Source organism: Polypterus senegalus, chromosome 1 (assembly GCF_016835505.1).
Source record: "Polypterus senegalus isolate Bchr_013 chromosome 1, ASM1683550v1, whole genome shotgun sequence".
Taxonomy (NCBI): Eukaryota; Metazoa; Chordata; class Cladistia; order Polypteriformes; family Polypteridae; genus Polypterus; species Polypterus senegalus.
In genome coordinates this window covers 179,095,614-179,111,640 of record NC_053154.1, presented here as the reverse complement: position 1 = coordinate 179,111,640, position 16,027 = coordinate 179,095,614, and the positions used below count along the sequence as shown (strand labels likewise).

The following is a 16,027-nucleotide window of genomic DNA, read 5'->3' as shown; positions in this document are numbered from 1 at the left end:
ATATATTTACATATAGTTCGTACGGTATGAAACGGATTAATTGTATTTACATACAATCCTATGGGGGAAATTGCTTCAGTTCACGACCAACTCGGTTTATGACCAGAGTTTTGGAACAAATTATGGTCGTGAACCGAGGTTCCACTGTATAGTTCTACTGTAGTACTTATGAATAAGTTGGTGTTGGCGGTAAAGGAAAAGTCAACAGCATAAACAAAAGTTTCTGCAATTTGTTTCCATGTTTCGAGGTTCAGTTTTGGTAATACCTCTTGTGGAAAATGCTTAGTTGTAACTCTTTCCACCATAGATAATGGAAACACATTTTTGTTAAGAAATGTGATCCCTTGTCAGCAACTTTTGTTTACAATACACCCATATAATTATAGGGACTGCATTAAAATTGCACAACTTTTGAGGCAATTTCATGTAGATTACTCTCTGTTAGCTTTTTTCCTTAAATGTTTTCTTTTCTACAGAGAACAGTCCAGAAAAGTTTTATGGAGCTCTACAAAACTGTTCACCTAAAAGAATGGGTACTGAATGTTACAAAGGTTTGTGGATTTTCTTTAGGGTTTTACATCTGCAAATCAGTGCAAACACAACGAAATGTTTTACACAATGAATAAATGTAACAATGTCAATACAAGAGATCCTCTACAGGCACAACAGGAATTATGTATTGAAACTGTTGAACAGTAGACTGCAGTCTGTTTGACAGTACCCTCTTTTCTGCCCGAGTCCCTGTGCAGTTGTACTCACTTTACAAACACAAAACATTATACTTGGATCTGGACGCTGAAACATGTTATCAGTTACATGATAAGTGGGCTTCTAGTTTAACAATGCAACATACATAGGGAATCTTATCTTAGTTAATTATATCAAGGTAACTGAAGCATACTCATTTTAGGAAACAGATACCAAGTCTTTAAGGATCATATCATACATTATGTGGAGTTGTTGCTATTGTTATTGCTCCGGGTTTAATTAGAGAATTCTCCTTGCATTGGAGTGCATTATCTCTTTTTGTGAAGTAGTTCTTTGTTTGTTGTATGTTATGTTGTTCTCAGTTAGGCGTTTTGCCATGTCATCTCCAACTCTATAGAGAAAAACATTACTCTTTCTAGCACAACGGCTTAGATGCTTAAGTTCCCTTTTTGAAGTAATGGCTGTATCTTCATTTTCTCAAACTAGGCTCAGTCATTGGCATAGAGTATGGCTTGGCAAAGAGTGGCTTTCAGGTTCACAAAGACAAGAGATTATCAGATTTCAGCACCTCAGGCAGAGGATGGTACGCTAGCTTTTCAATTTAAGAGAAATCTTCAACTTTCAAAGAGAGAGAGAGAGAGAGAGAGAGAGAGAGATAGATAGATAGATAGATAAATATTAATCCCAAGGGGAAATTCACAGATATTAATGGAGCTACTTTATAAGGAAGACATAACCTCTGATGACTGGATTAAAATCACTTCCAGTTACAGAACCAGTGCCTGCTCAAAGACACATTATTTTGCCCATTGATGTTGCCACTTATTGTTTTGTTTGAACTTGGGTGTCCAGGACTACATTCTGAAGTGTTAGTATGACCTGCAGTTTTAGCTGTTTATTCTGGAATGCAGGTTGGGGGGGAAGGTGCACCTGAATTTCTGTATCCCTGTTAAATCTGCTTAAAATGCATTCTGTGTGACTAAAAAGCCTAGTAAAATGGACAAAACCCACTTTGTCCTTCACTTTACATTACAAAATATAAGATTAACTATTTTCTTATTAAAGTCAATATGGATAACTTCTTAGTGCAAAGTACTTGTATTTTAAGTAAACTAAATCCACACCAAATTCAGGCATTATTTTTGACACTAACTTAAACTTTAGTCATCACATTTTCAAAATGTTTTCTCCAGCACAGACATTAACTTAAGACAATTTCATAATATTGAATAATCTTAAAAACCTAATGTATTACTAATTTTACTAATGTATTACCAACGATTTTCAGTCGTTTAAATTGACACGTTGCAGCATTGAGATGAGCACGTTCAATTGGCAAGTCTGACATGCCCCATGACTATAAGCTGAATAATGTGATATCGGCTTTATTTGACACAGATCTGATTAAAATTCCAGCAATTAATAGGAGGCAGAAAGTTTATTTTACATAAATGACACTTATTTTAATCAGTGTTTGTATGAGAAATATAATAACATTTATGATTCAAGAGATTGTTCCACTCTTTTCAAATGTATTTTTTCATCTTCTTACTATATAAAAAGTCATTACATTTTCCTGCAATTAAATAAAATGAATTAAACACAAGCTCTTACCTCCACACAACAGTTTCCATCCAATAGGATATCCCCTTTCTTCTCTGTTAAGTCTTCACTCACATAATATGAAATATGGCTGGGCTTCAACACAAACCACCGCTCTGTCCAATTTTTTCTTTTGTGACCTTTTTTAAACATATATCCCTACAAATATAAACAGAATTAAATGCACTAGAAAAACAGAGCATCCAAAATTACATGGAAGAAAATAGTGGTTAAAATTGTGACTTGAACATTTAACGTATGCGATATTATAATATTTGGACCACATGTTTATGATTGTCTTTTAGAAGCTTCTTTGTCTTTTCTTATTAAAAGTGAGCATGCCCATTATATGATTTTATCAGCGACATTACAGGACATATGAATCACCAAATGATACTTTGAATTAAGTAGTTTTGGCATTTTAGAAAGTGCATCTTGTGCTCATTTTTTGCATGGAGTAGGGTGTGGACGAATCATTTTAGGATAATATAGCATTCATCTTAAATAGCATAAAGGGTTAATAAATGTGGGAAACCAAATAAAGGTGAGGTGAACAACAAAATGTACACTGAAATATAAGATTTGGTTTAGGAAAAATACTGAGATGGTCAAGTAAATAAAGAATGTACCAGAAGAAAGGCTGATGTAATATACAAAAATGTAATGAAGGATGACTAAGAAATTACTAAGAAAACAGCAGATGTCCTATAAACTAGAATGGACAATTGTTATACGCACAGAAATATCAAGGGTGGTGGTGGCTCATCTCAAAAGGTATAAGAACCACCAGAATATAATATAATAGGCTTTTATACTATATAAATCATTTTGGTGTAAACCAATGAACCAACTAGAGTAAAATGTATGCATTGATTGACACTGTAAAATTCAGTAGTTTATAAAATGAACCTCTATCCTTTGTTTCTTGGAACATTCTGGCCATGCTGTAACAGACTGCTTTTAAAGAATGCTACCTCCAAGGCATTTTGCTGAGGAGGTATTAAAAGATACAATGAACAGCTTTTCTCCTTCCTGATTACTGAATTGTCCTGTGAGAGGACGTTTCTTTCTTTAATAAGATGTTACATTTCAACCACAATGGCTTTACACTCTTCTTTTGATTAATGCCTTAATCTGCATTATACAGCCACTGGATGCTCCTCTCTGCAAAAAGATGTTGAACTGCACAAAAGTATTTATGTCAAAGAAGTAGTTCATTGTAGACAGCTCAACACAACAGAAAGAATTCAACATTAATTGTATACTTTCAATGCATTGTAAAATGGTACGGTTATCTTTCAAAATAAAATCTGAGATCTTGTTTTCTTAATAAAGAATAATTTGACTTTAGTACAATTAAAGTAAAGAAAACTAACACGTTATATTGTGAAACAAACAACTCTGGTATTCATCTGACAGTATTGTCAAAATCAATGTACTCCAAATCTGTGTGAAAATGCAATGCGAGTGCAGTGCAAACTAGAGAATGAATTCAAATCAAGTAGTCACACTTGCCTCCTCATACATTATGTGAAATGGAATGCCTGTTCTTCAAATTATTTACAAGGGTGGACCCAAAAAGACTCAGAACTGTTATAAAAAAAAAAAAACGCCTGTACAACTTCATGTGGAAGAAAGAGGAAAATAACTTGCAAATGCTTCCAAGGCAAATTGATGGCTAAAACTTGTCCATGACACAAAGGATCTTAATGTCAGGTTGCAGATTGATACCTTTCATAGCAGTTCTGCTTTTAGGTTCCACACATTCCTATATTTAGTTACCACACATTGACAGCTCTGTCTGAAACAGCAGCTTCATACTGTTAATATTTCTGAACATAAAAATGAAACATTAGATACATGTATTTTTATGTTATTAACAGTTCTTAACATTTGTCATTTTCCCTACCTGTATATTCTTCTAATTTCTAAAACTGTTCTAATAATAATTGTAAAGAAATATGTTTACCAAAACTTAAACCACTGTAACATCAGTGGACTGGACCTGAGAGAGAAATGCATTCAGTACAGACTACCTATGTAGGGGTAGAATGAGTTGAAATAGGGAGCATTTAATTTATGTTTAACAAAAAAAACCTTTTTGCCATGGGTCTGGGGATGCCAGGGAATCTTGAACCTGGCATGGAATAGATCAAGGATGTGTGGAGCTAGACAGAGCTGTTACCTTAGATTCCATGTGAGCAGTTTGAGAAAAATTGGTGGGGGCAGTGGACACAGAAAAGCAGAGTGAGGCTAGTAAGAGAGACAAGACATAAGAATAGCAGCAGGAGCACTCTAAGACAGAGTGGTGGAAATGAAGCATAAACTGTGGTTAAGACTCCAGTTTGGTAGCTGTGTAACCACCTGTCTATTAAAGATGACTTTATCCCCTAACTTTTTTAAATTAATATTTTTTTCTGTGCAGAAAATTACTATCAGCCCATCCTTTTTTGTGACTTTTTTTGAAAAAGTATGTACACATGAACAGTTTTCCATTATCCTCTACAATGCTTTGTTAAAGTACAGTATCTGCTACCACACGATTAGAATGTGAAGTGTTTAGTAACTAAAATCATCTGGCTCACAAAACACAAGTGAGTAAATGCTTACTTTCTTTTCCTTTCTGTTAAAATTAAAGACATTTTGCAATTAGTAAAAATAGGGACATTAAATGTCACGTGTATCATGAGTCAACTGTGTAATTTGCCATGATGGTACAAGAGGTTCATATACTCAACTGTGTAAAATTTAATCCTAAATAAATTACATATCTATTTCTCAGTTTCTGTATACTGTATTATTATTAAATTATTTACATAACTCACCTGTTTCAAAACATCTAGTATTAGCTCCTGGAAAACTTCATTAATTCCCATCGACATAGTTTGCCGGTCCATGCCTTTGCTGAATGTTCCTATGCCAATCAGTTCAATAAATTCCCAAACTGAAAGACACTGTTGTTTGGCATTCATTTGACCTTTGTAGTCTTCAAATTTCTCTTCTATCCAACTGCCACCCATTGCTTCAGTTAATTTCCTTAGAAAGTACTCAACCTATTAGAGAAATAGGTCATGCTTCAACTTATCAGTCCATATAACAAAAACTAGTAACACAGAAAAATAAAAGGTAGCACACCTGAAAGTAGTGTGTTGTGCTAAAATATGTATTGTGCTACTATACATTAAAAACCATCCTTTACTCAAAGAGAGTTTTAAAAATTAATATAAATACAAATTCTGTACATCCTTGACAAACATTGGAAAATATGAGGTGTCCCAGTAGATTCCAAGACTAATTAATAAGCTACATAATAAAAATATTTAGTTCAGAGTTGACAAGAAGAGAGCAAAATTAATGTATTCTAAGAAGAGTATAAAACCAAAAAAAAAGTGTGTGGTTTAAAACAGCTTACTTTTGCATGTAATTTATTGTTTTACATGTTTATACTATAGTTTATCAACATTTATTACGGTTTTGTATGCATTCAACATTGAGGCTTATGAACTATATTGGTTTGAATTATTGAGCAGGAAAGAGGGAAGTAAAGCAGTTGTCCAAAAGTAATTTTGCAGAGTCTTAAAACTCACAGAATGAATCAATTGCTCAAGCCATATTTCTGTTTTTTTATCAGCATCTTCAGAATGGAAACTCATTTTGTTTACAGGTAAAAAATATTATATATATATATTTTTTTATTTTTTTTTCTGCCCCACATCTTGTTAGCTGTTATTTGTTGAGCTGTGCTCCCCCTTTGTCTTGTCATTTATTAACACACCTGTCAGTCACGTCCCACATTCTCAGTAGTGCCATAAAATGTCTATGAAACTCACGTAAAGCATGTAGGTCCCATAATAGTCATTTAAATACAATACACCCATTGTGTCTCACAAAGGCACCCCTTTACCTCTTGTTTCGGTCATGTCCGAAGCGTATCTTTAAAGTATATAAAACCCCTGGGTCTAGTTAGTTGTGGTACACAGCAATTTCAACCTCTGTCTATGTGTTTCTCTTTGTCTTGATCCAGTCGTGAAAATCACTCGCCTTTTAAGTATCTTTTAAAGCTTCATTGTTTAATGTATACTCTCTGCTATGTATTGCTTTGTAAACCATTCTTTATTGTCTTTCGTTGTACACCTGTATATACCTGTATGTTTCTTTTGTATATATTTCAGTTTACAACTTCCAGTAAAAGCCTTCAAGAAAGCTCACCCCTTATCTTTTTCATGTGGATGTGCCGAGTTGTTTAAGCTCTCTGCTGCCGCGCTACACAGAGAGCACGGAATGAGGCAGACAATTATATATACACAGTGTATATATTGTCACACACGTGCGAGTAGGAGGCAGCTAAAGGGTCTGAGTAAGTGTAATAAAACATCTGACCAGGGGGCGGCGGAGTGCGCTGACTGTCTTTCTCAGTTCCCTACAGACCTTTCCCAGGAAATCCCGCAAGGTTCCAGCACCTCAGAAGGCATCACTTCCGAAGCTGGCGCCTCAGAAGACGTCACTTCCGAAGCTGGCCCCTTTGTTGACATCAATTCTGAAGCCGGCCCCTTTGCTGACATCACTTCTGAAGCCGGTACCGACCGAACTTACGGTTCCGGCCATTCTGATGACATCAGTTCCTCTCCAAACATTTAAAGTCTCCATGTTGGGCTACTATAGTCAGTTCTGTTTTAGACTCTGTGATATGCACATCGTTCTTCTGATATAAAAACCCTTTTTCAGCAGGGAAAAACAATATACAGGTGGCTGCCCCAAACCTTTATAATGTCTTGGACTCTTAATTGTCACAATATATATATTGGTGAGATTCTGCCATTTTAAAAGAAATCTGACAGTACTATTCATATCATTGCCTGTGCCACTCAGCAGCAAACTTTAATCCCCAGGGGCATGGTTTTCTGAAGCTTGAATACTGCAACTGTGATTTTGAGTGTTTGCCATGGATAAAGCAAACTGTTTTCTTGAGGTCTGAGGTCATGTATATATAGTACAATGAATTTCTTACTTGCAGGTCTCCTCAGAATAGTGACAGTAATACAATGACAACAAAAGATGCACACAAAAAACATTGTTTGCAGAATGTAATCTTACACTATGTCGCTAGAAATACTGGTATAAGTTTGAATGCTCGTATGTCATTTGTTAAAAGGAAAGTAAGAGAAAAAAAAATGGCTGATGTCTTTAATAATACTATTAGCCTTACTAAGGTAGTGTGTGTTAATACTGTAGAACTCCTGAACAGATGTTTACTTGGTACTGCTAATGATCTGTGCCAACTGTGATCTTTACTGTTTTATGATTTTGACCCATGCAGGTGCCATATAGCAGGATATGATACAGATAGCAAGGATGGACTCTTGAAATATTTTGCACTGTTACCTTATTCCAGCAATATGTTTGATTGTGAAGACAAGGATACATTTTGCGCCCCCACTGAATTATACAGTTAGTTAAAATTGAGCTTTGGGATCTCAGTTTACAATCTGTACGATGTTTAGATTTATTAAATGCTTACACAATCCTCAATATCATATATTGTTATGATGTTTATAATACTTCCTTGCTATCATGTTTTGTTCTTCTTGAACACACTACTATTTTGTTCTTGATTTTCATGGCTATTGCCATGTCATTTACACTGACTGATTCTTTACACTGATTCTTTCCTCGTTTCATGTTTGGATGTCACTATTCCATGTGACCTATTTATTCACTCCGTATTCAAAACTGGGGCATGACAAGTACTTTACTTATTAATTCGGAAAACAAAACTAGGGCTACTATTCAATTAAGAAATTAAATCATGATTAATTGCATGATTAAAATTCGAAATTGAGTGCATATTGATCCCAATTTATCACATTCACTAATGGCTAGAAACCTGGCGTGCAAATAAAAGCATAGCCTTTGTGAACAATTGGGATGATTTCTGGGAAAGACCTGGATTTTTCAAGAGAGATGGTCTTCATCCTAACTGGAGGAGAGCTTAATTTCATCCCAAAATATGGAAGCAAAACTGCCTGGCTGACAACATCATCCGCACCGCAGTCTCGTGATCTTAAATCACAGGCTGTTGGTTATCTCACCTATTACTATCTTGTAGCTGTTACCCATAATCCATGTTGTGGGGCATCTTATAAATTTAGTCTTGACATAAACCTTAAATTACTTGATAACCAAAAACTAGAGTGTATGATTAGACAGAGATAAAACCAGATCCTCCACCTGTAACAGTAACTTAGTTCAAATTAAAACAAAATTATATCACCACTTCAGAAACATCTATGTCATTTTAATTGCTGTGTATTAACACTAGAATTACCAAAGTCTACGAAAGAACTCGTAATCCCGGCCCACCTTAAATTCGTCTGCACCTCTTCGTCAGCATCTTTTGTGTTGTAAATGTGTTGATCAGCAAAAGCAGCAAGCAGCCTGCTATTCTGTGTCTAAAACAGTCTATGTGAACACATCGCTAAAACAGAAAGATTTTCATGTTTTAGTAATAATTGACAAAATGTAGACATGAGGTGTATGATGTGTGAAGCCTGAAGTCCAAATATCAAATACACACTTTCACAAAAGGTACAAGTATAACAAGTGTGCTTTTATCTATACTAATAAAAGGTAAAGCCCTCAATCACTCACTCACTACTAATTCTCCAACTTCCCGTGTGGGTGGAAGGCTGAAATTTGGCAGGTTCATTCCTTACAGCTTCCTTACAAAAGTTGGGCAGGTTTCATTTCGAAATTCTACGCGTAATGGTCATAACTGGAAGCTGTTTTTCTCCATTTACTGTAATGGAGATGAGCTTGAACGCCGTGGGGGCGGAGTTTCGTTTGACATCTTCACGCCTCCCACGTAATCACGCAGAAACAATAATAAGCGAGCGAGTTACATATACAACCATATTCATGAGTGCTGCCACTTCGGAAACAAAGCACAGTGTAAACCTAAAGTTTAAATTAAGTTCATAGACACGCTGCCGCTGGCGTTTGTAATGCCCACGGGTAATGCGGGATACAAGTTTAAAGAGAGGATGCAGGATATAAACGAGAGTTTTGATCACTTTGTAACGAAGTTAAAATTGCAGGTAAAGGGCTGTGCTTATGCAAATTCTGAAAGACTGTGTTTGTGGGGGATTGACAGTTAAGGCGGGTGGGGGAGTCACGTCATCATCTCCCCCCTCATTCACCTCAATTCGCTCTGAGTTGAGCTCCGAAGCTAACGCAGTCTTACAGAAGTGACTGTGACGCTGCTACCAAATACTCACAGAAAAATCCACAAGTTAATACACACGCTGTCTGTAGAGTTTCTCCAAACTGAATCCTCCAGGCACTACTTACAAAAGGTTACATTGATATTCGTGTTACGTTATTTTTAAAATGTTTCCTTTTCCTAGCACAAGCACAGCTGAGAAGCTTTGATGCATGTGCTCCATAACGCGTTAAAAAATAATGCATTTAATCACACTTTCAATTCCAAGCAAAGGGGAACTTCTGTCAATGCATGATTTCCTGGTACACCGATTACATTGATCAGCGTTTCCCGATTCATTTTACCCTCGCACCCAATTGGTTTGAGAAGAAGTATGAAAAAATATGAGGTTAACAAAGAAAAACAGATCACCAATTGAATCTTTATGAATAATCAATTCGCCATCAATAATTGTTTTGGTAAAGCCATACTCAGTGTAATCCTCCTTCCATTTTATAAATTTTCCGCCACTAGCCATGATTAAATGAACGTAAAAAATTAAGAGCGAAGCGAGGGTGACTTATTCAGGCAGGCAGGCGACGGCTTAATAGCTCGAATTTGGATATAAGTAGATTCTATTTAGTCCCCAGAAATATCTTTGGTAGGAATGGAAGTTGAATTTAGTCTTTAAATTTCTATGGTAAAGAAATAGTTATGCAATGATGACTAAATCTAACTAGACTTTATATATTCAGGTTTTGACTTTATATATTCCAGCGATGACTTTATATATTCAACTTTTGACTTTATATATTCAGAAACAAGTTTAACTTTATATATACCGACGTTGACTTTATATATTCTGACGCCGACTTTATATATTCAGAAAATCAATGTATTTGCCTGTTTGGCACCCCATAGTATATGTGTCTGTGTATATATGTACACATACATGTATATGTATACATGTGTATATATATATATATATATATATATATGCCAGCAACACTCATGACAATGAGAAAACAATTACGTTGTCAATCATGTTACGTTATTATTAAAATGTTTCCTTTTCTTTTTACTTCTCGCTGCCAAGCACGGGTATTTTGCTATATATATACTTTATACATATAGATATAGATGTGTATATATATATATATATATATATATATATATATATATATATATATATATATATATATATTCTTTTACTTTTCCGCTTCCAAGCTCGGGTACTTTGATATATATATACTTTATACATATAGATATAGATATATATATATATATATACTTTATATACAACAACACTCATATCAATGACAAAACAATTACATTAACAATCATGTTACGTTATTTTTTAACATTTTTCCTTTTCTTTTTCATAACTTCTTTAACACACTACTTCTCCGCTGCGAAGAACGGGTATTCTGCTAGTATGTACATAAGTAGGATTTAGTTATGACCGCAACACGTAGAATTTCGAAATTAAACCTGCTTAACTTTTCTAAGTAACCTGTAAGGAATGAGCCTGCCAAATTTCAGCCTTCTACCTACACGGAAGGTTGGAGAATTAGTGATGAGTGAGTCAGTCAGTCAGTGAGGGCTTTGCCTTTTATTACTATAGATGACAAAATGTACAAATGAACTATATAATGTGTGAAGTTTGAAGTCCAAAGATGAAATTAACACTTTCACAAAAGGTTCAAGGATAAGACAACAGCGTCCATGGCGTAGCGGTAAGATTTACTGACTTATAATCAAGAGTCCCAGGTTCAATCCTGGCTGCCTCCTATATTTGCTGTTTTCAGTAGTGAGCTGCTATTATTGTTAATATTATACAGTACACACATACATTTGGTTTGTGTCTGTAACAGATGGTAGGCATTTGTAGGACTTGTGAAAGTTACCTTTTTTTTCACTTTTATTCTCAGTCACGATCACGATACATACTAAGGGGAGATGACGCTGTTAGTTTTTATTTGAAGCTGGGAGTAACTGTAGATGTGAGTGGTGTTTTGAGGCAATGGAACTGGAAATTCTTTGATCTGGAGGGATAAAAGCTGACACACAAACGCTGCTGAATCCGCCTTCTTCGTATCTCACCGTCAACTGATTTTTTTTTTTTATTCAGTTTTATTGAGTGTTCCTGCTCACGCTGAATTAGTATGCACCTTATGGTCTTTGATGTCAAAAACAAAACAAAAAAAAAAAACAGAGACATAGGTATATATAATATTTGGAATTTATTCATTCAGAGAGGTCAGTTCAGCGCTATAAGCAATAATCAGATCCAAATCCAAATGTTAACAGTTCACACACACGCAAGGACATGTGAGCCCAAAACATGTGACCCAGTGAGGTTGGAACGTGATTGCAGCGCTCGCAGGTTGGATCTTGCCCTAGAAACATTTTGGACAATTTTAAGCAAGACAGATGTGCTCGATATATAATTTTCAGTTGAATAATTGTATGCTTTGCGCATATGGAGCTCGAGTGAATTCTCTGCATTGCTACCTTCCACTCCTTTTCTGATATGTTGAGTGAGAGATCCTTTTCCCATTGTTCTTTTGGATCTTTGAAAGGGAGGGACTGTAAAATGGTTTTATATATTGAAGAGATGCTGTCTAAGTCCTTGAAGCTGAGCAATATATTTTCCAGCATAGAGGGAGGTGCAGAAAATTAGGCAGGTTCTGTTTAACAAAGTTTCTAATTTGAAGATAGTGAAAGAAATGTGTTGCTGGAAAGTTAAATTTAGAATGTAATTGTTTGTAGGATGCAAAGACTTTGTCTATGTACAGATCTCTAAGAGATTTAATCCAAAATGTTTTCCAGACATTAAAAACTGAATATGTTTGCAAGGGTTGAAAAGGTTGGTTCTCGTGCAGAGGTGCCACCAATAAAAGATTCTCCATCTTAAAATGCCTCCTACATTGGTTCCATATTCTGAGTGAATGAAGCACTATTGGGTTATTAGTATATTGTTGATAACTTACATTTATTTATTTATCTATTATTTATATATTATGTTTGCTATATGTGTGGATTTCGGCACCATTAGTCATAGATTTGGAGGCATGGAATTATGACCACCTGGTTGGAGGATATAAATATATACAAAACAGACACAGACTTGTGACTGCACTGGTTTTAAGTGTTTTTTTTTTTAAATAAATAAGCAAAATAAATGAAAAACCTGTGAAATATGATGATACAGAACATTAAAAATGGGAGTTTGCAAGTTCTCCTTGTGTCTGTGGGAGTTTCCACCCCAGTCCAAAAACATGCAGGTTAGATGCTTTTGCAGTACTAAATTGTGTGTGCGTGTATAAAATGTTTGCCCTGCAATAGACTTGCACCCTATGCTGGCTGTGATAGGCTCCAGCAGACCCCTGCCACCCTGTTCAGGGCTAAGCTGGTTTGAAAATGACTGACTGACGTAAAGGAATAAGGAACAAAAGGCATATTTCCTGACTCATTTAATTCTTTATACTTCTATTTCATGTTGTTATTATTTATTTAGTGTCACATTTGACAATTATATTAATTTTCATTGTATTTATTTGGGTATTTATCTATGTAGCCATCCAGTTTCTAAACCCACCACATCCTGAGCAGAGGCAGAGTCACAGAGAAGCTGGAGTCTATCCCAGAAAGGATAAAGCTCTTTTCTTTTATCTGTTCCAATTAAATATCACATAAATGTCATTCATCAGATTATCATCAGTGTGCCAACCTTGTCAGTGAGTATGACCCATGTAACCATCTTGGGTAAAGAAAAACTCAACTGAAATTAAAAAAAAAAAGCACCATGACCCATGACCTCACTTTGGGCCAGGCACATAGCAACTGCAACCTAAAAAAGGAATCTTGTCACAAAGTTATGAAAATAAGGGTGGCAAAATACTGCATATCCCTCTACAGCACCTGTTCAACTTCAAAGTTAATCCTAGTTATTAAAAATGGGAATGTGACAAATTTACCAGTCAATTTGAGACAGGTAGTCATATTGGTCTGTACAAAGCTCAACTGCAACTTAACAAAGGCATCAGCATTTTCTCCAAACTGTGACAACTAGGGTGGTCCAACACAATTTAACCTTTTACAGTTCCCATTAAACATCACAGTTAATTTCCTTCAGTGCCAAGTTTGCCAGACAGTCTGACCCATGTAACCTCACTGGGACAGCAAAACTCAACTGGACTTTAACAAAGGTATTCACTTTCCCTGAAAATTAGAGCGAGTCAGTGGCATACAACCCTGTATAATGTCAGTCGAACATCACATTAAAATATGTTCATTACATATATGGGAATATGACAAATTTTCCAGTCTACTTGACCCATGTACCAAAAGTTCAACTGCAATTTATTAAAGGTATCTTTCTTTTCTCAAAACTAGTGTATCCCAATGCCATCTAACCTCCTAATTTCATTCATTAGATATGGGAATGTGCCAACTTTGCCTGTCGATTTGACCCACGTACACAACTCATATATCATATATGTTCACCCCATATCTCCTGTGAAACCCAGTGTAGTGGGAATTGGAATCACCAGCCTACACTCTAGGTGTCTAGTATGTGGGACCGAGCGTGACCAGGATGATGTTGCAAGACAGGGAGACACGGACACAAAAAGGGTTTTTGAAAAATAAAGTGAGGTTTTATTTACAGGTGCACTTAAAGAAAAATCAAAAATAATGTCCTGCGGAATTTATATATTAAAACGCAGTCCAATACCGCAAAGGACACACAAAAACAATAATCAAATGGAGCCCAGAGATGACTATATACAATATTTACAGTGCTTCCTGAAAGTCCCAAATGGAAAAGTAAAATACACACACACTAGTGAAATCCAAATATATACACAAAAGCAAAATGTGAAGCCGTCTTCCTCTACAGTGATCCAAGTCAGGAAGCTGCTCCTCCAAACAGTGTATAATACAGGATTCACCCAAAAATATTCAAAAATACAGAAAAAGTGTATATACAAAAATAAACAGTGCACCACTAACCACAACCCAATAAATACCTCCACCAAAGCTAATCGAGAGATATTTATATATACACGAAAAAATCTTTACAAAAACAAAGCACAAGCCGTAATGCTGTTTTGCCAGGTACCTTTCTCTAAGATCTAGTCAGAGAGAACCCCCTCTAGAGGCCACGATTCCCTTTTGTATTTGGCGCCCCTACACTGACCAATTACGGGGATACGCGATGACGTGAACGCGTTTGCGAAAAGCGGCGTCTACTATCCCACATAATTACTATAAAAATCGAGCAGCGCGCGCGTATAGCTGTGCCGGCTTTTCAGACGCGGACTGCACTTCATGCCTTAAGTGAAAGTAAGCCCTTTCTAATTTTTTTTCCTCCTTCCCCTGAGCTACAGCTCATAAAACTACGAACACGGGATCCCTATGCTAACTCGGGTTACCTAATATTGAAGCGCTTCGCACTTTCTTTTGCACTTTTTTGTATTAATGAGGTCGCGGGAAACGCGTGCAGGAGTGGAGGACCGACAATGCCATCCCGGCCGGTCAATGGCAAGGCTGTCTCTCCAGGCTACATGAGACCCACCGCAACACTCCCCAAAAGGCGCTAATATCGTCAGCGAAGACGTCTGTCTGCACTATATAAATGAAAAAGGCAAGTTTCCTTTCTTCATACCCTTTTTCCTCAATTCAAAAGCCTCTCTCTTTACAAGGCAGAGGACGCTAAACTAATTTTATTTAATTAATGGTAATGCCAGTAAGGCACATTACCACATCTCCGTAGGCATTACACCAGACCTTCCAAAGACTGAAGACTCACAGGTGAAGTAAACAGAAGGTCCAATGGCACATCCCTGTGATGGATTAGCGTCACAGCCAGGGTTGATTGCCCACAGATGTTCAATAAATGCTGCTAGGGAAAACTCCGGTCCCCAAGACCAGTTAGAATCACAAACACGCAAACACTGAGGCAGCAACTGAACCAACGACCAAAGCTTTAGCCCTTACATAAGGAGTAGGATCACTGTCAAAAATAACTCCATCATTCCACCTTTGTGGCACATGCATAGTAACAAAAATATATTGCTTCTTCTTCGATAGAGAATGCCTCATGCATCCAAAGACACGTTTTTGACAGTTTGAATATGATTCTCAAATGTGAACAATTTTCAGAAGCAAGCACAACTTTTAGAACCACAAGCGTATTTTTTTAGAAGGAAGCATAATTTTCAGAAGCTCAAGCAAAATTGACACGTGTGGAATGAACATTTGACTTAAATTATTACAAGCTAATTTTGACAGCGATCTTACTCCATAATATAGGGCCAGAAGTAGAACAATTGTTACTGATAATGATGCACAGATCTAGTGTCATGATTTTGAATCGTGTGCCTGGTTGTTGTCTGTGTAAATTATAACAACGATAGGCATACAATCAGTTCAGATCTTTTACATACTAACGCTAAGAAACATACAACACTGCAAAAAATAATAAGTTAAAAAAGGAATTTTACTTTGAAAGCT

General features: G+C 36.1%; 1 protein-coding gene across 1 annotated transcript in view; it reads right to left on the bottom strand.

Moving 5' to 3' along the window:
• swap70b (switching B cell complex subunit SWAP70b) overlaps positions 1-16,027 on the bottom strand; it is a 322,658-nt gene that overhangs the window by 123,721 nt on the left and 182,910 nt on the right. The window contains exons 4-5 of the mRNA XM_039768547.1: positions 5,136-5,363; positions 2,323-2,469 (exon numbers count right to left, since the gene is read on the bottom strand). Coding sequence (XP_039624481.1) covers positions 2,323-2,469; positions 5,136-5,363 — 375 coding nt within the window. The remainder of the gene's footprint in view (positions 1-2,322; positions 2,470-5,135; positions 5,364-16,027) is intronic.